This window comes from Bos indicus x Bos taurus, chromosome 10 (assembly GCF_003369695.1).
Source record: "Bos indicus x Bos taurus breed Angus x Brahman F1 hybrid chromosome 10, Bos_hybrid_MaternalHap_v2.0, whole genome shotgun sequence".
Classification (NCBI taxonomy): domain Eukaryota; kingdom Metazoa; phylum Chordata; class Mammalia; order Artiodactyla; family Bovidae; genus Bos; species Bos indicus x Bos taurus.
In genome coordinates this window covers 82,392,772-82,415,669 of record NC_040085.1, presented here as the reverse complement: position 1 = coordinate 82,415,669, position 22,898 = coordinate 82,392,772, and the positions used below count along the sequence as shown (strand labels likewise).

The 22,898-nt window shown below is 42.7% G+C and overlaps 1 protein-coding gene and 1 non-coding gene across 2 annotated transcripts; one reads left to right on the top strand and one right to left on the bottom strand.

The window, feature by feature from the left end:
* Nucleotides 1-1,208: 1,208 nt before the first annotated feature.
* NOXRED1 (NADP dependent oxidoreductase domain containing 1) lies at nt 1,209-22,351 on the top strand. The gene is made up of 7 exons (XM_027552530.1): nt 1,209-1,628; nt 1,844-1,902; nt 6,535-6,666; nt 10,422-10,602; nt 11,364-11,512; nt 12,890-13,112; nt 22,151-22,351. Exons 1-7 carry the CDS (start codon nt 1,456-1,458, stop codon nt 22,329-22,331), a joined length of 1,098 nt encoding a protein of 365 aa, XP_027408331.1. The 5' UTR covers nt 1,209-1,455; the 3' UTR covers nt 22,332-22,351.
* LOC113900550 lies at nt 6,284-6,409 on the bottom strand. The gene has a single exon (XR_003513187.1). It is a non-coding gene; the product is annotated as a U6atac minor spliceosomal RNA (small nuclear RNA).
* Nucleotides 22,352-22,898: the final 547 nt, after the last annotated feature.

Sequence of the window (22,898 nt, the reverse complement as noted above, 5' to 3'; positions counted from 1 at the left end):
TTGGACTGCAAGGAGATCCAACCAGTCCATTCTGAAGGAGATCAGCCCTGGGATTTCTTTGGAAGGAATGATGCTGAAGCTGAAACTCCAGGACTTTGGCTACCTCATGCAAAGAGTTGACTCATTGGAAAAGACTCTGATGCTGGGAGGGATTGGGGGCAGGAGGAGAAGAGAACGACAGAGGATGAGATGGCTGGATGGCATCACCGACTCTATGGACATGAGTCTGGGTGAACTCTGGGAGTTGGTGATGGACAGGGAGGCCTGGCGTGCTGCAGTTCATGGGGTCGCAAAGAGTCGGACATGACTGAGTGACTGAACTGAACTGATGCATTGATTTCTTGAACACAAAAAGGAGGGGCTTGAAAAGTTAACTCCTGAGTAGTGCTAAGATTTGAATGATATTGGAGTGTGCAAAAAAAGAAAAATCTAGAAGTCCAGAACCTTCTGCTGGGAAAAGGAGGATCCCAGGCTGCCCTGGTATAGTATTCTGAGAAGTAGTGAAAGAATTCATGCCCTCATGGCGTAGGTCTGGAAAACCTCTAGGTGGGGCTGGCCCCTTTAAGACTCCAAGCCTGAAGTAACCTGGTAGCTAAGGAGTCATAATGACAACTTTCCTGGGTAATCCTCCCTGAAAATGTAGTTATTACCTTCCAGGATGAGATGTCCTGAGGATCAGAGCCATCTTTTCCTCAGATTGGTTGGTGAGAGATACACATAGAGGGGCTAATACATCTCTGGCTTCATTTTCTAAAATCTAGATGTCCCTGCTCTAGACAGAGGGCCGTGGTATTTAGTTTGGGTTCTTTTCTACCCTGTGGGAAAAGAGAGTTTGGGGAAAGGGGTGAATTTCTGTGAAATGTGGTCTTAAGTGTCCAGTCCTATCTCTAAGAGAATGGAAGGGAAAAACGTCCTGGCCCAAGAGCGCCTGTGAAACCCATTGCTCATGGAAATACAGGTGCTGAAAAATGTGCCTGGAGCCTACATGGATCTTGTCCAGGTTTTTCATGAATCCAGTGTTCTTGATTGATGGGTGTAGGCTCAGTAGTCGCTCAGTCGTGTCCAACTCTTTGTGACCCTATGGGCTGTAGCCCACCAGGCTCCTCTGTTCATGCGGTTTTCCTGGCAAGAATACTGCAGTGGGTTGTCATTTCCTCCAGGGGATCTTCCCGACCCAGGGACTGAAACTGCATCTCCTGGATCTCCTGCACTGCAGGCTGATTCTTTACTGCTGAGCCACCAAGAAAGCCAGATTCACAGGTAGTCAGTGCTTAGGAATCCTCCAGGACTCAGACTCAGAGAAGTGGATGGGAGCTGCCAGTTTGGAACTGGGAGGGGAGGTGCTGAAATCGCCATCAGGAGAACCAGGGACTTGGGCGCATGCCCCGCTCTTTCTTGGGGGACAGACGGTCGAAATGATTGGCATCTGTCACTGCAGTAGATGCTGGCTTGGAGATGGACCTGCTAGAGGATCTTGAGACCATGAAGTTTGAGTCCGGAATTCATGAGGAAGACCAAAGCTGGCTGTATTTGCTGGGCCGTTCTCATGGTCTGATGACCAAGGCCTGCGCCCACGCAACCTTCTTCTGCAAGCTACTCCATAATTTGAGGTACGCTGGGTCCCTAGGGTCAAGTAGATGGAGAAGAATCTCTGCAGAGAATCCAGATGACTTAACTTTTTATATTGGAGCATAACTTTGGCAGGGGGAGTGTCTTCCTGCCTTGTGCAACCTACACTGAAGCACTCCTGGTCTGAAAGCACCAGGGAGACGCACACCAGGGTGCCTTGGCTGTGGTTATGTAATGTGGCATGGATTAATGGTGGTTTCCTTTTGGTGAGTAGACTGATTAAATCATCCATTCACCCATCCATTCATTCACTCTCATCAGGACAACCAGCTTGTCTTCCACAGATGCTAATGACGGGCCATTCCATGTCTATTGGCTGAAAATGGGGGTCATTTTTTTTCTTTTCAGGCTAACAGTGGAATGCCTCCTCACAAGAAAGCTTCCACGGACTTTGGGGTTCCCTATGGCCAGATGACTTGCCTGAAAACAGGAATACTGATTTTCAAAGAAGCTCTCAGTCCATTCCTGGCTTCTTGACACTTGAATAAGAGGCATGTGAGAGCCAAGTACTTAGGACTAAGGCTCCTGGATTCTGTAACTCTAGGTCACTCTTGGAGCATTTGTTGCCTCCCCAACCCCCACCCCTCAGTCTACTTCTCAGTTTACTTTCCTCTGACATTAGATTAACTCCCAGATGGGGGCCCAGATCCCAGTCAAGCATATTAAAGGTATAGCACATACCTGAGGAGGCAGAGGACTCAAGCAGTTTGCTGACTGATCAGATCAGATCAGATCAGATCAGTCGCTCAGTCGTGTCCGACTCTTTGCGACCCCATGAATTGCAGCACGCCAGGCCTCCCTGTCCATCACCAACTCCCGGAGTTCACTCAGACTCACGTCCATCGAGTCAGTGATGCCATCCAGCCATCTCATTCTCTGTCGTCCCCTTCTCCTCCTGCCCCCAATCCCTCCCAGCATCAGAGTCTTTTCCAATGAGTCAACTCTTCGCATGAGGTGGCCAGAGTCCTGGAGTTTCAGCTTCAGCATCACTCCTTCCAAAGAACACCCAGGGCTGATCTCCTTCAGAATGAACTGGTTGGATCTCCTTGCAGTCCAAGGGACTCTCAAGAGTCTTCTCCAACACCACAGTTTAAAAGCATCAATTCTTCGGCGCTCAGCCTTCTTCACAGTCCAACTCTCACATCCATACATGACCACAGGAAAAACCATAGCCTTGACTAGACGAACCTTTGTTGGCAAAGTAATGTCTCTGCTTTTGAATATGCTATCTAGGTTGGTCATAACTTTTCTTCCAAGGAGTAAGCGTCTTTTAATTTCATGGCTGCAGTCACCATCTGTAGTGATTTTGGAGCCCAGAAAAATAAAGTCTGACACTGTTTCCACTGTTTCCCCATCTATTTACCATGAAGTGGTGGGACCGGATGCCGTGATCTTCGTTTTCTGAATGTTGAGCTTTAATAAACCAACTTTTTCACTCTCCACTTTCACTTTCATCAAGAGACTTTTGAGTTCCTCTTCACTTTCTGCCATAAGGGTGGTGTCATCTGCATAGCTGAGGTTATTGATATTTCTCCCAGCAATCTTGATTCCAGCTTGTGTTTCTTCCAGTCCAGCGTTTCTCATGATGTACTCTGCATATAAGTTAAATAAACAGGGTGACAATATACAGCCTTGACGAACTCCTTTTCCTATTTGGAACCAGTCTGTTGTTCCATGTCCAGTTCTAACTGTTGCTTCCTGACCTGCATACAAATTTCTCAAGAGGCAGATCAGGTGGTCTGGTATTCCCATCTCTTTCAGAATTTTCCACAGTTTATTGTGATCCACACAGTCAAAGGCTTTGGCATAGGCAATAAAGCAGAAATAGATGTTTTTCTGGAACTCTTTTGCTTTTTCTGTGATCCAGCGGATGTTGGCAATTTGATCTCTGGTTCCTCTGCCTTTTCTAAAACCAGCTTGAATATCAGGAAGTTCACAGTTCACATATTGCTGAAGCCTGGCTTGGAGAATTTTGAGCATTACTTTAGTAGCGTGTGAGATGAGTCCAATTGTGCAGTAGTTTGAGCATTCTTTGGCATTGCCTTTTTTGGGATTGGAATGAAAACTGACCTTTTCCAGTCCTGTGGCCACTGCTGAGTCTTCCAAATTTGCTGGCATATTGAGTGCAGCACTTTCACAGTATCATCTTTCAGGTTTTGGAGTAGCTCAACTGGAATTCCATCACCTCCACTAGCTTTGTTCATAGTGATGCTTTCTAAGGCCCACTTGACTTCACATTCCAGGATGTCTGGCTCTAGGTCAGTGATCACACCATCGTGATTATCTGGGTCGTGAAGCTCTTTTCTGTACAGTTCTTCTGTGTATTCTTGCCATCTCTTCTTAATATCTTCTGCTTCTGTTAGGTCCATACCATTTCTGTCCTTTATCGAGCTCATCTTTGCATGAAATGTTCCTTTGGTATCTCTGATTTTCTTGAAGAGATCCCTAGTCTTTCCCATTCTGTTGTTTTCCTCTATTTCTTTGCATTGATCGCTGAAGAAGGGTTTCTGATAGGGAAGCATAAACCTGTGGGCTGCCTCCAAAGACGTGTGATGAGAAACCAACATGGGAAACTCTCAGGAGGCACCTTCTATTTGGATGGATTAGGCACAGTGGGAAAACGCTCTCCTTTTAACCAAAAGAGAAGCCTCACATAGAATGTAGCTTGTCATGCTTAGACGGAAGCTCCAGAGTGTAAAGACTCCATTTTTCACAGAAATACAGAACAACTATAAGTGAAGTGAAAGTCGCTCAGTCATGTCTGACTCTCTGCAACCCCATGGACTACACAGTCCATGGAATTCTCCAGGCCAGAATACTGGAGTGGGTAGCCTTTCCCTTCTCCAGGGGATCTTCCCAACCCAGGGATTGAACCCAGGTCTCCTGCATCGCAGACAGATTCTTTACCAGCTGAGCCACCAGGGAAGCCCCCAAATACTGGAGTGCATAGCTTATCCCTTCTCCAGCGGATCTTCCCAACCCGGGAATCGAACCAGGGTCTCCTGCATTGCAGGTGGATTCTTCACCAGCTGAGCTACCAGGGAAGCCCCACAGATATCAAGATCATCCTATAACAACATAAAATGATGCCTATGTGTTCAGGGGTCAGACCTTGTTCATCTTGGGCCAAGGAAACACATCCAGAACCAACAGTGAGTGAATCTCCAGAAAGAGTGGCCTCAAATCCTTGATCCTCCCTTTCTCCAGTCTGTTTTCCCGTATAAACCATTTTCTTTGATAAATCATCACATTGGAGAAAAAGCTAAGTTACGTGATTTCCTGGGTGTGTGCAGAACTGAAATAGCAAACCAGGAAGAGGAGGTGTATGGTAGGAGAGGAGTGTACTTGTCCTGGTGGAGATGGAAATGGACCACTGTCCACGCAGGAAACAGTGGAAGGACTGGCTCCCTGTGTTCCAGGATAAGGTATGATGGTGGCTGTTCACAGTGATGGTCCTGCGGCAAAAACAGTCAGACCTTGTGTTTAAGAAGGCAAGGAAATGCACAATACATGTAACCAAAAAAGAGTTCATTTAAGAAGGTTTTAAACAAGCGCTGATCTTTTGAAAGGGGTATGCTTTACTCTTTGGAAAATTCACTCAGGAGGAACATTTCATTCCATCCAGAGGAGCTGGGTCATTGTTGTTGTGGTTTAGTCATTAGGTCTAGTCTGACTCTTCGACCCCATGGACTGTAAACCACCAGGCTCTTCTGTGCATGGGATTTCCCAGGCAAGAATACTGGAGTGGGTTGCCATTTCCTTCCCCAGGGAATCTTCCCAACCCAGGGACTGAACCTGCATCTCCTGCATTGGTAGGTAGATTCTTACCGACTAAGCCACCAGGGAAGCCTGAAGCTGGGTCAGTGGCATGTAGTTGGAATGCTTCTCTCTGAAGGACTTAAGGTGGTGCAGCAGGCTGCATTTGAGGAAGTTAAAGCAGAGATTTAAGGAAGTTAAAGAGAAAGTCAGAGATTGACAGTCAAGAAGGGCTAAGGGCGTGCATGTCTTTTTAAAAAAATTATTTAAATTGGAGGATAATTATTTTGCAATATTATGGTGCTTTTTGCCATACATTAACATGGATCCGTCATGGGTGCACATGTGTCCCCCCATCCTGAACGCCCCTCCCACCTCCCTCCCCACCCCAGCCCTCTGGGTTGTCCCAGAGTACTGGCTTTGAGTGCCCTGCTTCATGCATCGAATTTGCACTGGTCATCTATTTTAACTATGGTAATATACATGTTTCAATGCTAGTCTCTCAAATCATCCCACCCTCCCCTTCTCTCACACAGTCCAAAAGTCTGTTCTTTACATCTGTGTCTCTTTTGCTGCCTTGTATATAAGATCCTTGTTACCATCTTTCTAAATTCCATATATATATATGTGTGTTAATATACTGTACCGGTATTTCTCTTTCTGACTTATTTCACTCTATAATAGGCTCCAGTTTCACCCATCTCATTAAAACTGACTCAAATACATTCTTTCTCATAGATGAGTAATATTCTATTGTATACATGTACCACATATCTGCCGATATGTAGTATTCTATTGTATATATGTACCACCATCTGCCGATGGACATCTAGGTTGCTTCTGTGTCCTAGCTATTGGAAACAGTGCAGTAATAAATGCTGGGGTACATGTGTCTCTTTAAAAACAGTGGTTAGATGCCACGAAGTAGGTGGCAATGCCCTAACCGTATGCATGTTGTCAGGCCCGAGAGCCTCTTCCATCCTTGTCAAGGGGAGTGCTAACCTTCTCTCCTTTCATACAACACACGTGCATGTCTTAATATTTGTGTGTGTCTGTGTTCATTCTCCAGAGAATCATTCGCCAGAAAATTAGTACTGGAGAAGCGAACCTCTAAATGTCACTTGACTGGGTTGCGTGAAGAAACTCAAGATGACGATGCATTAAAGGTGGGCATCATCGGAGGCGGCCACCTTGGGAAGCAGCTGGCACACACGCTGCTCCAGTTCATCCCCATCCCTGCTGAGAATCTGCGGATCTCCACTCGGAGGCCAGAGACCCTGGGTGAGGAGCACTGGGCAGGCCATTTGGAAAGGGGCCCTCGAAAGAGGAATCCTTGCATACAGCTGGCCGAGTTCTCAGCTTGCTAGCCCTGAGAAAAGCTGGAAAGTGTTTTTTTTTTTAATTTCAATACTTAATTTGGCTGCACTGGGTCTTAGCTGCGGCACTTGGGATCTTTAATCTTCATTGTGGCATTCAGGATCTTTTTTCAGTCTCGGCATGTGGGGTCTAGTTCTCCAACCAGGGATGGAACCTGGGCCCCCTGCATTGGGAGCACAGAGTCTTAGCCTCTGGACTACCAGGGAAGTCCCAGAAAGATTTTTTTTAAAAACTTGTTCCCTAAAGCGCCTTTCTTTTCCACCTAAATATTTATATCCATCTCTCCTCCCTGCGCCCTGTGGCCAGATATCTTTCTGGGTCTTTGATTCAGAGATGCTTTCCAAACAGAATTCAAATCTTCTAACTGGACCAGTTAGAGTCCAAGTGGTTTACTGCTTCCAAACATTTGGCCTTGTTTTTTAAAAACACCATTTACGGGGGACTTCTCTGGCTTTCTAGTGGTTAGGACTCCATGCTTCCACTCCAAGGAGCATGGGTTCGATCCCTGGTTGGGGAGCTAAGATCCTGCATGCCATGTGGCAGAGTCAAAAAAATAATAATACCACGTACTGAAAAAAATTTTTTTAATGTTTTGCAGTGATTCCATTTATTAACCTCTGGTGGTAGAAATCAGAACAGTGAGTGCTTCTGGGGAGACTGAGAAGAGGCCCCAGGGAACTTTCTGGGCAGATGTAGACATTCTGTTTCTTGAGAAAGGTGCACGTTCCTTGGATGTCTGCATTTGTCAAAAAGAATCAAACTATTTACTTCAAATCTGTGTGATGCACTGTGTGCAAATTATATTTCAATAATTTAAAACATGTAAAATAATACATGCGTGTTATAAAAAATTTAGAAAATTACTCTATAGGAAAGTAAATAATAACTACCTATAATTTCCTTATCAGGTTATCATTGCTTTTCCATTTTTTCTTCTGATTATATCAGATTATACCAGTAACTAAAACTATGCAAAGCTTTTTGTATCCTGCTTTTAAAAACAGTTAATGGATTATTTGCATATTATTTGACATTCTTGAAAATCATGATTTTAAGGTTGTACAGTATTCCTAAAGTATGACTTAAGGTAATTTATGTAACTGTGCCTTACTGAGTAGGACTTCCTGATTCATAATTTTTTTTTTAATTGCTAGGTCAAAGAACAGATACAGCTTTATTGAGATACACTTTGTATATAATAAATTGTACATTTTGAAAGTGTATAGTTTGAGGGATTTCCCTGCTGTTTCAGTGGCTGAGACTCCATGCTCCCAAGATAAGGGGCCTGGGTCTATCCCTGGTCAGGGAACTAGACCCCAAATGCCGCAACTAAAGATCCCACATGTCGCAACTAAGACCCGGCACAGCCAAATAAATAAGTATTTTAAAAAATATTTTTAAGTGTACAGTCTGATGTTTTGACACCTGTATGCTCCTATGAAAGCATCAACACAGTCAAGTCATGAACCTCTCCACCTCCCTGCAGGTCCCACTCAGGAAACCACTGATCTGATTTCTGTCACTACCAGTTAGTTTACATTCCGTAGAATTTTGTACAAATGGAATCATACAGTTTGTACTTTTTCTTTGCTCTAAATTAGTTTTAATTATTTTTTTAATTGAAGTATAGTTGATTTATAAGGTGTTGTTTTCAGATGTACAATAAAGTGATTTAGTTATACATCATATAAGTATGTATGTTCTTTTTCAGATTCTTTTCCCACATAGGTGATTACAAAATATTGAGTGTAATTCTCTGTGCTATACAGTAGGTTTCTTTTTTCATAATAGTTTTATTTATTTATTTTATGGCTGCACTGGGTCTTTGCTGCCGTGAGGGTTTTTCTCTAGCTGCAGCGAATGGGGGATATTCTCTAGTTGCGATGTGTGGGCTAGCTCATTGCGGTGGCTTCTCTTGTTGCAGAGTACGAACATTTGGGCGTGTGGGCTTCAGTAGTTCGTGGGCCTGAGAGCACAGGCTCAACAGTTGCGGCTCATGGGCTTAGCTGCTCCGTGGCATTTGGGATCCTCCCCAACCAGGGATCGAACTCGTGTCTCCTGCGTTGGCCGATGGATTCTTTACCACTGAGCCACCTGGGAAACCCCTCAGGTCACATAAGTACAATCAAATGATTAGCTACCAAGGAGTGGTTTTAGCAAGGACATGAGTTATTATGTTTCTCTCTGTGTTTATAAATATCTTGTTGACATTAAATTGTGTACACTTTACTGAAACTACAAGCAGAGTTTCCCAAACTACTCCTGTCCTCTTCCCTCTTCCACTCTCTCAGTCACTTTCTCTCTCTCCACCAGTTCAAGCCAGTTAAGCTGTTTAACTGTGTCCCAGTCACACAATTCTGTTTTATAAAGAGCATGTTTTATTTTGCTTTGGTTGCTTGTCTTTACCTGATCAGGGACCAAACCCACGCCCCTGCAATGGAAGCCCAGAGTCCTAACTACTGGACTGCCAGGAAATTCCCAGTCACGTGATTCTCGAAGCTTCAGCTTTCACTTCTGTAATATAGGGATATATAGTTTATAGGGAAATATTATATCCCTATAATAGAGGGATAATACTGGCCTCTGCCTCATAAGGTTCTTGTGAGGATTCCCCATTGGGGGTTTAGTCACTAATTCATGTCCGACTCTTTATGACCCCATGGACTATACCTCTCAGGCTCCTCTGTCCATGGATTTCCCAGGCAAGAATACTGGAGTGGGTTGCCATTTCCTTCTCCAGAGGATCTTCCTGACTCAGGGATCAAAACCAAGTCTCCTGCATTGCTGGTGATTCCTTACCAACTGAACCACCAGGGAAGCCAAGGATTCCCTCAATAATGTGTCTCAAGTACTTCATACATCACCTGATACATGGTAAAGTCAGTAAACTGGAGCAGAAGGCTTTGTTCAGACTTTTCTCTTTCTAAAAAAAAAAAATCTGAAAAATTCTAGCATTTGGTTTAAACATGAGGTCAGGATGAATTATCTAACAATCTCGAGCACAGCTGTGGTGGCATCAGCTGTCGTAGTCGTGGGGCCAGGGCTTTGCTGTGTGGCTTTTAGAAGCCATAAGGGAATTTCTTCTGATTTATGTGGTGACAAGTGTGTGTACGTGCTAGGTCACTTCAGTTGTATCCAACTCTTTGCGACCCTTTGGACCATAGCCTGCCAGACTCCTCTGTCCATGGGATTCTCCAGGCAAGAATACTGGAGTGGGTTGCCATGCCCTCCTCCAGGGAATCTTCCTGACCCAGGGATCGAACTGGTATCTCTTACGTCTCCTGCATTGGCAGACAGGTTCTTTACCACTAGCGCCACCTAGGAAGCCACACCTGGTGACAAGACTTGAGATAAAATAGTTGCCACCCTCTCCCCAAAGTTGGGGGCTTCTCTAGAGGCTCAATTGGTAAAGGATCTGCCTGCAATGCAGAAGACCCAAATTCAATCCCTGGATCAGGACGATCCCCTGGAGGAGGAAATGGCAATCTACTCCAGTACTCTTGCCTGGAGAATTCCATGGACAGAAGAGCCGGGCAAGCTACAGTCCATGAGATCGCAAAGAGTCAGACAGGACTACAATTTTCACTTTACCCAAAGTTGATGTTGAGTCCGAAGTCTTCTGTATTGTGATCTATCTGACTTCTTTTATTCCCTCCCAGATGAATTCAAGAAACTGGGAATCCAGTGTTTTTACCAGAACGCTTCTCTGGTGGGATGGGCCAATGTGGTATTTCTCTGCTGCCTGCCATCTCAGCTGCCTAATATCTGCGTAGAAATTCAAACCCGGCTTGGGAAAGACTGCATTGTGTACAGCTTTGTCTCTGCCATCCCAGTATCCAGGTATCTTGTTAGGGTGAGCACAGGGCTGGCAGGACCTCTCTGTCACCTCATGTCCACCCCCGCCCCTACCTCTTGGAGTTGACCATTCCCAGTCATGAGGTGGAAGCATCTTCATCAGCAGAAGGGCCCAAGCCAGCCTTTGAAATTGTGTCCTCCCCTTTTTTCCATCAACACCACTTGCGGGTGGGGCATTTTCTTTGATGTGCAAATGTTTAGAGCAGAAACAGAGCATTGTTTCCACCTACTTGGGGCTTCCCTTGTGGCTTTGCTGGTAAAGAATCCACTTGCAGTGCAGGAGACCTGGGTTCGATCCCTGGGTTGGGAAGATCCCCTGGAGAAGGGAAAGGCTACCCACTCCAGGATTCTGGCCTGGAGAATTCCATGGACTGTATATATAGTCCACAGGGTCACAAAGAGTCGGACACAACTGAGCAACTTTCACTTTCACCTACTTGAAGTTGACTCGTGTTCCCTTGTATCCGGGTCAACAGCATGAAAACTGATGGAGAGCATGTGTCAGATACCCTTTTGGTACGTCTAGTGCTGGGCCCAGCGCCTGGCTCGTGGTAACTTTCAATAAGTGTATCTGAGGAGGATGGGTGAACCGTCCGGCTAAGAGGTTGTCCCACACCTGCATTTGCCTCTGGGCTGTGCTGTGCAGGGGACTGTGTGGTTGGGGCTGGATGTGCCCTCCGTGGATCACGTGCTGGTTCATTCCAGTCCTGGCTCTGCACTCCCTGCCTTGATTGCTTTACTTGCAGGTTGAAACTCCTACTGAATCACACTAACATCTTGAGGCCCCAGTATCAGTGTGCTGAAGATCTTGCCCACATCTGGGGGGCCAATGAGATCACCGCTGCTCTCCAAGACCCCGTGATTCTTCAGGCTACCTGCCCCTACAGCCCTGCTGGTAAGGGCTCACCATATTTTTGGCACTTTTGAAAATTACCTTCCTCTTGACCTGTTGCTGTCTTATTAAACCCTGGTGTGGTTGTGCTGAGGGTGTGTGTGGGGGGGAAGAACATGCTAGATGCTAGATGGCATTCTCAGCTACTTAGGTTTTATATGGGAACAACTTTGGTGGCAAAAAGCAGCCTTTTTAGGGACTTCCCTTGTCAGTCTAGTGGTTAAGAATTTGCCATCCAAAGCAGGGGGTTCGGGTTTGACCCCTGGTTGGGGAGCTAAAATCCCACATGCCTCGTGGCCAAAAAAACCAAAATATAAAAAAACAGAAGCAGGGCTTCCCTGGTGGCTCAGTGGTTCCACCTACCAATGTAGGAGATGCGGGCTTGGTCCCTGATCCGGGAAGATCCCTCATGCTGCAAAGCAGCTAAGCCCTTGTGCCACAACTATTGAACCAGTGCTCTAGAGCCCCAGAGCCAAAACCACTGAAGCCTGAATGCCCTGGAGCCCACGCTCTGCAGCCAGAGAGGCCACTGCAGCGAAAGGCCCGTATATTACAACTAGGGAGTAGCCCCCGTCTGCAGCAACTAGAGAAAAGCCCGCGCAGCAGTGAAGACCCAGCGCAGCCAAAGATAAATACTTAAAAATGTATATGAAAACTGAAAGCCGCTCAGTTGTGTCCGATTCTTTGTGACCCCATGGACTATATAGTCCATGAAATTCTCCAGGCCAGAATCCTGGAGTGGGTAGCCGTTCCCTTCTCCAGGGGATCTTCCCAACCCAGGGATCGAACCCAGATCTCCTGCATTGCAGGCGGATTCTTTACCAGCTGAGCCACAGGTGTGTATGTGTGTATATATATGTATATATATATATATGTATATATAAACAGAAGCAATATTGTAATAAATTCAGCAAAGACTTTAAAAAATGATCCACATTTTTTAAAAATCTAAAAAAAAATTTTTTTAAAAAGCAGCCTTTTTAAAGGAAAAGCTGAGAAGTGTGATTAATCAGACCTTCTAAGGATGAGTTGGAAACAACCAGAGAGGAAAGCCTGTTTAAACAAAAGAATGCAGCCTGTGGGACCAAATGGCTTTTCCTTACTGTAATCTTGCAGTGCGCCTTATTGCAAGAACCATTCCAGAGATTTCCCAAGATGCATTTGTCATTAGCAATGTCTACATTAACCTATCTGTAGGTAGGGTTAACACATGACGTGTTATAAAGGACACACCCAGGGCTCTTGGTCTGGTAAAGAAGTTTACATAACCAAACTGTCTTGGACAGAAGGTAGCTGTTCACTGTCTGGGGTTTGTCCTCGGTTCCCTGTAGACCTTTTTAGGTGGTGCTCACTGGTGTTTCCTTTCTCACTGATGTTTAGGGGGAATAAGCCTCAACATCAAGTGGCTGGAGGGGATGTTTTATGCACTCTTAAACTTCTGCACAGCAAAGGACATGCCGCACCCCCAAGTGCTGCAGCATCTGAGCGAGCTGTTCTCCTCCCAGCACCTCAAGGCCTGTAGGGAGGGCGAAGCATCACCCCTACAATTTCAAGCCCAAGATTTTGTCAGTCAGATCTATGCCAAGAACCTGTCTCAGAGACGGTAGAGTATCAGACGGTGGCCGTTCGAACTTCTCCCACACTGTTGTCTTAGCAGATGTTTTTTTATTTTTCCTTTCATGTTCTTTTAAAAATTCATAAAAATAATACATTCTTAGGAAAAAAAATCCAACTAGTGGAGAAATGAGAGCCCTCTTTTGCCCCCACCCCAATCCCTTTTTATAGACCACCTCTAATCGCTTTTGTCTCTTCACCTTATGTATTTACAAACATATATGTATATTAGCATTATAGTATAATGTGTATGCATATCTGTATCTATATGTACATTTTAGAAACATGGGGACTATACTCACTATGTCATAGGTATCGCTCTGTGTTAGTACAATAATATCTACTTCATTCACGAGCATGGTATAGGCATCTGCTGGATACATTTCTTTTTTTTTAATTCATTTATTTTTAATTGGAGGATAATTGCTTTACAATATTGTGTTGGTTTCTGCCATACATCAGCATGACTCAGCCCTAGGTATACATATGTCCTGGTGGATATGTTTCTTTCTTTTTTTTTTTTTTTTGTTTTTGGATATGTTTCTTTAACTGTATTTATTCATTCTATTTCCTCTTGATGGCATTGTACCCCGGCCCCACATTTTGCATAAAGGAACTGCTTTGAACATTTTTATCCTTAAACTTTGCACACTTGTACCAGTAGAATTTCTGGGTCAGAGGTTATATATATTTTATGTTTGACAGATATTCCTAAATTACCTATCAAAAACATGATGCTTACTTATATTTCCAGCAATAGTGTACGAGAGGGCCATTTCACTATAGTTTCATAACTATTAGATCATTCTTATTAATCTTGAATAATCTAATGGGGACAAATGTTTGCCCTTGTTACCAGAGACTTCCATGTCATTAAATCCACCGGATACTTTTATCTTTTTATTTAAAAGAATAGATACAATTTTTTTAGAGCAAGTTTAAGTTTACAGAAATATTGAGCGGACGGTTCCCATAGAGCACCTGCCTCCTGACCTGCAGTTTCCCCTACAACCCCCTCACGTTCACGTGGCAAGTTATTATTCCTAAAGTCCAGAGTTCATGGGATTCACGATTTTCTTGTTAGTTGTGGTAAAATACACAGAACATAGAATTTACCATTCTTTTTTAAAAGTGTTTATTTATTTTGGCCACACCTCACTCACAGCCTTTGGGATCTTAGTTGTCCGACCAGGTACTGAACCTGAGCCACCTATAGTAGGAACATGGTCACGGGACACTTCTAAATCCTTTTCTTTCCTGGCTATTGAACATAGCATCCTTCCTGAAGCGATTGCGTCTCTTAGTCTTCCTGATATACTCACATGCTCTTCGTTTTCTTCCTGTCCCTTTATCCTGCCTTTCCAGGTCCTCTTCTGCCCCATCCTTAAATCTGGGAGTTTTCAGGGCTCTGTCGAAGCCTTCTTTTCTCATTCTACACTTTGTTCTTGGGTGGTCTTTTCCACTGTGGAGACTTGGGTTGCCATCTTTACTCTGCCAGCACTGGACTCCATATGCCTAGCCTAGATGTCAGTTCTTCATACCCACCATCTCCACTCAAACTCCATGTGTCTAAAAGCATCCCTGCTCGCATGCCTGCTCTTTCAGTGTTTCTGTCTAATTACACGCTCCTTGGAAGAGTTGTTCAACCCAAAACCTGGAAGAAGTCCTTGATTGTCCCCCTCCCCTGCTCCCCCCCACCTTTTTTTTTTGGCTGTGCTGGGTCTTCGCTATGGCATGTAAGCTTCTCGAGTTGCATTGCATGGACTCAGTTACCCTGCAGCATAGGGATCTTAGTTCCCTGACCAGGGATCAAACCGCGTCCCCTGCATTGGAAGGTGGCTTCTTAACCACTGGACCACCAGGAAAGTCTCTTATGTTTTGTATTCTAATTAGTCACTAGTGACCTGTGACACACTTTCAGTTTGGGCATCTTCCTCCCCCCTTTTCCTAGGACTCCCTTTGCCTCTCTCTTATGTTGGATCTCTTTTTCCTGGACCCTGTCTTCCTCTGGCTTCATCTACTTCTTCATTATGATGGAATATGTTTTCCTGTACTAGCTTCTTCCATAAAGGCTGTGTGGTAATTTTTAAGGACTATGTATGACAGTGTTTTTATTTTACACTAATATTTTATTGAAAACACAGCCAAGGTGTAGAATCTAGGTTAGAAATAATTTCCCTCAGAATTTTGAAGGCAGCGCTCCATTGTCTTTCAGCTTTTAGAGTTGCTGTTCAGAGGTAGAGGGCCATTCTAATTCTTCAGGCCATGCTTGGTCTGAAACCTGTTTGTTTTCTCTCTGGAAGCTTATAGTATCTTTTGATCTCAGCATCCTGAAATTTTATTATGTGTCATGATGTAAAGTGAAGTGAAGTCGCTCAGTTGTGTCCGACCCTCAGCAACCCCATGGACTGCAGCCCACCAGGCTCCCCTGTCCATGGGATTCTCCAGGCAAGAACACTGGAGTGGGTTGCCATTTCCTTCTCCAATGCATGAAAGGGAAAAGTGAAAGGGAAGTCGCTCAGTCGTGTCCGACTCTTCGAGACCCCATGGACTGCAGCCCACCAGGCTCCTCCGTCCATGGGATTTTCCAGGCAAGAGTACTGGAGTGGGGTGCCATTGCCTTCATGATGTAGGTCTATTATAATTCACTGGATTGGACACTTGGTGGGCCTCTCCCTTTTTTTCCCTTAACTTAAAAAAAAAAAAAAAGAATTGTACAATATAACATATACACAGAAAAAGTACGTATTCCATAAATTCATGAATATACAGTTTAATGAATTATTGTAAAGCAAATATACATGTAATTGCCACCTATAAAAGAAACAGACTATTCAATGGTCATTTTCAATCTGCATGTTAAGTTCTCCAATTTTCTCCAATTATGCTTTGATAATTTCCACCCATTCCCTGTTTCCTCTCATTTTATAAGCCCAATATTGGATCTGCTGGGCTGATCTTTTGATTTTCTTAAGTTCTCCTATTTTCAGTATTTTTGTCTTTTTCCTCTGCTTTCTGAGAGATTGCGTCAACTATCTTGTTTTTGTTTCTGCTATTATATTTAGAACATATTTTCATTTTCAAATATTTCCGTAGTCTCCAAATATTCCGTTATTATGTAGCATCCTGTTGTCATCTTCCTATGCAGTACCATGTCTTATCCTTTGAGAATGTAAATGATAGCGTTTTTTTAATCCTCTGAGAAGTCTGTTTCCTTTGGAATTTTTTTGATCATTTGTTATGCTCTCCATCATTCATTTTAGAGATTTTCTTTCAAGTATATGGAAAACCTTGACTTCCTGCTCATATTTAAGATCCTGATTACTGAAAAGTTGCTTGGAAACTCTGTGTTTGCTACCATGGTCTCTACTGTAGAGTGATTTGATCAGCTTTTCCTTCAGTTCAGTTCAGTTCAGTCACTCAGTCGTGTCCAACTGACTCTTTGCGACCCCATGGACTGCAGTTCACCAGGCTTCCCTGTCCATCACCAACTCCTGGAGCTTACTCAAACTCATGTCCATTGAGTTGGTGATGCCATCCAACCATCTCATCCTCTGTGTCCCCTTCTCCTCTTGCCTTCAGTCATTCCCAGAATCAGGGTCCTTTCAAATGAGTCAGTTCTTTGCATCAGGTGGCCAAAGTATTGGAGTTTCAGCTTCAGTATCCATGCTTCCAATGAATATTCAGGACTGATTTCCTTTAGGATGGACTGGCTGGATCTCCTTGCTGTTCAAGGGACTCTCAAGAGTCTTCTCCAACACCACAGTTCAAAATTCTTCAGCGCTCAGCTTTCTTCACAGTCCAACTCTCACATCCATACATGACTACTGGAAAAACCATAGCCTTGACTAGATGGACCTTTGTTGGCAAAGTAACGTCTCTGCTTTTTAATATGTTATCTAGGTTGGTCATAACTTTTCTTCCAAGGAGCAAGTGTCTTTTAATTTCATGGCTGCAGTCACCATCTGCAGTGATTTTGGAGCCCCCCCCACAAAAAAGTCTGTCACTGTTTCCATTGTTTCCCCATCTATTTGCCATAAAGTGATGGTACCAGATGCCATGATCTTAGTTTTCTGACTGTTGAGTTTTAAGCCAACTTTTTCACTCTCCTCTTTCACTTTCATCAAGAGGCTCTTTAGTTCTTCACTTTCTGCCATAAGGGTGGTGTCATCTGCATATCTGAGGTTCTTGATATTTCTCCCGGCAATCTTGATTCCAGCTTGTGCTTCATCCAGCCCAGCATTTCTCATGATGTAATCTGCATATAAGTTAAATAAGCAGGGTGACAATATACAGCCTTGACATACTCCTTTTCCTATTTGGAAACAGTCTGTTGTCCCATGTCCAGTTCTAACTGTTGTGTCTTGACCTGCATACAGATTTCTCAAGAGGCAGGTCAGGTGGTCTGGTATTCCCATCTTTTTCAGAATTTTCCACAGTTTATTGTGATCCACACAGTCAAAGGCTTTGGCATAGTCAATAAAGCAGAAATAGATGTGTTTCTGGAACTCTCTCGCTTTTTTGATGATCCAATGGATGTTGGCAACTTGATCTCTGGTTCCTCTGCCTTTTCTAAAACCAGCTTGAACATCTGGAAGTTCACGGTTCATGTACTGTTGAAACCTGGCTTGGAGAATTTTGAGCATTACTATACTAGCGTGTGAGATGAGTGCAATTGTGTAGTAGTTTGAGCAATCTTTGGCATTGCCTTTCTTTGGTATTGGAATGAAAACTGACTTTTTCCAGTCCTGTGGCCACTGCTGAGTTTTCCAAATTTGCTGGCATATTGAGTGCAGCACTTTCACAGCATATCTTCCAGGATTTGAAATAGCTCAACTGGAATTCCATCACCTCCAGTAGCTTTGTTCATAGTGATGCTTCCTAAGGCCCACTTGACTTTGCATTCCAGGATGTCTGGCTTTAGGTGAGTGATCACACCATTGTGATTATCTAGGTCGTGATTATCTTTTTTGTATAGTTCTTCTGTGTATCCTTGCCACCTCTTCTTAATATCTTCTGCTTCTTTTAGGTCCATATCATTCCTGTCCTTTATTGAGCCCATCTTTGCATGAAACGTTCCCTTGGTATTCTCTAATTTTCTTGAAGAGATCTCTAGTCTTTCCCATTCTATTGTTTTCCTATATTTCTTTGCACTGATCACTGAGGAAGGCTTTCTTATCTCTCTTTGCTATTCTTTGGAACTCTGCATTCAAATGGGTATATCTTTCCTTTTCTCTTTTGCCTTTCCCTTCTCTTCTTTTTTCAGCTGTTTGTAAGGCCTCTTCAGACAACCATTTTGCCTTTTTGCATTTCTTTTTCTTGGGGATGGTCTTGATCCCTGTCTCCTGTACAATGTCATGAACCTCCGTCCATAGTTCTTCAGGCACTCTGTCTATCAGATCTAATCCTTTGAATCTTTTTGTCACTTTCACTGTATAATCATAAGGGATTTGATTTAGGTCATACCTGAATGGTCTAGTGGTTTTCCCTACTTTCTTCAATTTCAGTCTGAATTTGGCAATAAGGAGTTCATGATCTGAGCCATAGTCAGCTCCTGGTTTTGGTTTTGCTGACTTAAAACAAGAGCTTCTAGAGCTCTTCTTAGAGCTTCTCCATCTTTGGCTGCAAAGAATATAATCAATCTGATTTCAGTATTGACCATCTGGTGATGTCCATGTGTAGAGTCTTCTCTTGTGTTGTTGGAACAGGGTATTTGCTATGACCAGTGTGTTCTCTTGGCAAAACTCTATTAGCCTTTGCCCTGCTTCATTCTGTACTGCAAGGCCAAATTTGCCTGTTACTCCAGGTATCTCTTGACTTCCTACTTTTGCATTCCAGTCCCCTATAATGAAAAGGACATCTCTTTTGGGACTTCCCTGGTGGCTCAGATGGTAAAGCATCTGTCTACAATGCAGGAGACCCGGGTTCAATCCCTGGGTTGGGAAGATCCCCTGGAGAAGGAAATGGCAATCCACTCCAGTACTATTGCCTGGAAAATCCCATGGACAGAGGAACCTGGTAGGCTACAGTCCATGGGGTTGCAAAGAGTCAGACACGACTGATCGACTTCACTTCACTTTGGGTGTTAGTTCTAGAAGGTCTTGTAGGTCTTCATAGAACCGTTCAACTTCAGCTTCAACTTCGGCTTCTTCAGCATTACTGGTTGGGGCATAGATTTGGATTACTGTGATATTGAATGGTTTGCCTTGGAAACGAACAGTGATCATTCTGTCATTTTTGAGATTGCATGCAAGTACTGCATTTCAGACTCTTTTGTTGACTATGATGGCTACTCCATGCCCACAGTAGTAGATATAATGGCCGTCTGAGTTAAATTCATCCATTCCAGTCCATTTTAGTTCACTCATTCCTAAAACATCGATATTCACTCTTGCCATCTGTTTGACCACTTCCAATTTGCTTTGATTCATGGACCTAACATTCCAGGTTTCTATGCAATATTGTTCTTTACAGCATTGGACTTTATTTCCATCACCAGTCACATCCACAACTGGGTGTTTTTGCTTTGGCTCCATCTCTTCATTCTTTCTGGAGTTATTTCTCCACTGATCTCCAGTAACATATTAGATACCTACTGACCTGGGCAGTTCATTTTTCAGTGTCTTATCTTTTTGCCTTTTCATACCGTTTATGGGGTTCTCAAGGCAAGAATACTGAAGTGGTTTGCCATTCCCTTCTCCAGTGGACCACGTTCTGTCAGATCTCTCCACCATGACCTGTCTGTTGGGTGGCCCTACATGGCATGGCTCATAGTTTCATTGAGTTAGACAAGGCTGTGGTCCATGTGATCAGATTGGTTAGCTTTCTGTGACTGTGGGAAAGACTGAATATTGGTATCTTTAAGTCTTTGGGACCCAACTTAGGGAAAGAAAGCTGCATGTGTATAGGGGTAGTCTTATCATTCAGAGTATTTTTTCACTTTATGTCTCCCCTTTCCAACATATCCTTGCTACTCAAACTGCCTGACAGCCATGCCAGCATCTGTGCATTTGTTTAGAAATGTAGATTCCAGGGCCCCACCCCAGATGTATGGAATCAGAATCTGCACTTTTACAAACTCCCAGGTGATATGCCCATTACAGTTGGAGAAGTGCTGCTCTACAGTCTTTTTTCATCAGATGATGTTGGAATGGGAGGCAAGGGATATTAATCTTTCCACTATCATTGTAGTTTCTCAAATTATCTTTATATTTCTAATCTTTGTTTTATAAAGTTTGAAGTCATATCATCTGATGCACAGAAGTGCATATTTTTATACCTTCCTGGTGGATTAAACTTTTTAATTCTATCCCCCTCCCTTTAAAAAACTTTTTAAAAGATTATTTTGATTCACATGCAGTTATTGAGAATACAAAGAAACCCCATGTGCCCGAACAAACCATAGTACAATAGCTATATGTAGATATTTGTAAAACTATAGCCAATACCACAACCAGGACATCGACACTGACACAGTCAAGATGTAAAACAGCTCTGTAACTAGGGATCCTTCGTGTTGTTTCTTCCTAAACTGGCAACCATTGAGCTGTTCTCCATTTCTATGATTTTGTCAGTTCAAGAGTACTATATAAATAGAATCATGTATTGTGCAACTTTGGGGACTGGCCTTTTTCATTCAGCAAAATTCACTGGAGATTCATCCAGGTTGCTGTGTATATCAACAGTTTGTTCCCTTTTATTGCTGGGTAGTTCATGGCATATGTATGTACCACAGTTTGTTAAACCATTCACTTGTTGAAGGACATTTGGGATGTTTCCAGTTTTGGGGTATTTATTATGCATACAGATGCTCTGAACATTCATGTACAGGTTTTTGTATAAACATAAGTTTTCATTTCTCTGGGACAGATGCTTAGGAGTGCAATGACTGGTTGCATAATTTTTTTAAGACACTACGAAACTGTTTTTCAAAGTTGTTATTTCTTTTTACAGCACTAGGAATGTATAATTCAGTTTCTCTACATCTTCACCAGCATTTGGTGTTGTCACTAATTTTTGTTTTACCATTACACGTATAGATCGATTCATGGAGAAGTGACATCTTTATAATGTTGAGTTTTTCCATCCATGTACACAGTATATGTCTCTGTTTATTTCATCAGCATTTTGTAGTTTTCAGTACACAAGTCCTTTACATGTTTTGATTTACACTAAGTATTCCATTTTGTGTGTGTGAAAGGAACTACATTTTTAATTTCATTGCCCAAGTGTTCACTGCTAATATATATAAACAAAATTTATTTTTCTGTGTTTATTTTATATCCTGTGACCTTGCTGAATTCATTTATTAGCTCTAGGAGATTTTTTTGTAATTTTTTGGGATTTTTCTACATAGACAATAATGTCATCTACAAATACTGATGACTTCAGTTCTCCCTTTCCCATCTGTATGCCTTTTATTTCCTTTTCTTGCCTTATTGCACTGGCTATAACTTCCAGTGGTATGTTGAATAAGTGTGGTTAGAGCATATATCCTTGCCTTACTCTTCATTTTTTAAATACTCTAAAACTATACATCTTAATGTTTTTAACTTGAATTCCACTATAGACTAATACTTAACACTGCCCCATTTTTATTTGCATGTTAACTCTCTTTCTTTCTCTTTACAGTTGAAGAGGTTATCTTTTTTTTTTAAAGAGGATATTGTAAAAGAAATGACGTCTCTCCCATTTCTAATTTCTATGATCCCCTTATGTATTTTCTATCTAAATTCAAGGAAAATATACCAAAAAGGATGTTGATTTTATTATCATTCCCCAATTATGAATGCCTCCCCAAATGTATTTAGAGAATTGTACATGTGAAAACTCATAAGTACAATTAAATCCACATATTGAATAGATCCAGATGAAATTTTAATTAAGATTTTTGATTAGTTTGGTATAGAAAATGAAGAACCTTATTTCCAAGTGGAGGAAAACTTTCTTTAAAGGCAATGTTTAACAGAAAATCAGATGTATTGAACAGACATAAAAAAGTAACAGTATTTTTTTTCCCTACCCCAGGCCTTTCCCCTTGTTTGATCTGACTACTGTGCAACTCAAGGAAACTCCCTTTAGCCAGTACCTCTCAAACAGCACTACTTTTCAGGACTGCTTTACCCATCTGTATTGTGACTCATTTGGCATCTCCCTAACCAAAGAACAAGAAGAGCCCGAGGTTTCCACGGGTTCTCCATCCCAGTAAGAGAAGAGACCTCTCAGGAATCATGAATTTTTCTCCTTCTAATCAGGTAGTGCTTTGATTATCTCAACTGTCAGTGGAAGTCATGTGATTGTCTGGTGTTTCCCATATGTTAGGCAGCGAGGAAATTAGAAAATTGTACTGATGGCTCTTTAAAATTTAGAATAAAACAAGCAGTTCTTTACATCAGTATGTTTGGGTGTGTCTGGCTTTTGGAAGCAACTGAATGAAACTACATAACCTGACACATTTAAGTAAGCTGCTTTCCCAGCAACTAAATATCAGTTCAGTAAATTCAAATTCTCCCTCATCTAAACACTAAATTCAAGAAGCTATACTGTCATTATTAGATGGTTACATACTTTTTCTGTAGCATTCTTTTCCTATAGCAGTATGTAACTACTTTCTATACAGTATATACATTCCTATAGCAGTATGTAACTACATTCTCTACAGTATGTACATTCCTATAGCAGTATGTAACTACATTCTCTACAGTATGTACATTCCTATAGCAGTATGTAACTACATTCTCTACAGTATGTACATTCCTATAGCAGTATGTAACTA

Bases quoted from the DNA above. Each gene is read 5' to 3' on its own strand.
- NOXRED1 (XM_027552530.1), top strand. From the start codon at position 1,456: ATGGACCTGCTAGAGGATCTTGAGACCATGAAGTTTGAGTCCGGAATT. The intron at 10,603-11,363 runs GTATCTTGTTAG...CTTTACTTGCAG, and splicing joins TCTGCCATCCCAGTATCCAG to GTTGAAACTCCTACTGAATC. The intron at 13,113-22,150 runs GTAGAGTATCAG...TCCCTACCCCAG, and splicing joins AAGAACCTGTCTCAGAGACG to GCCTTTCCCCTTGTTTGATC.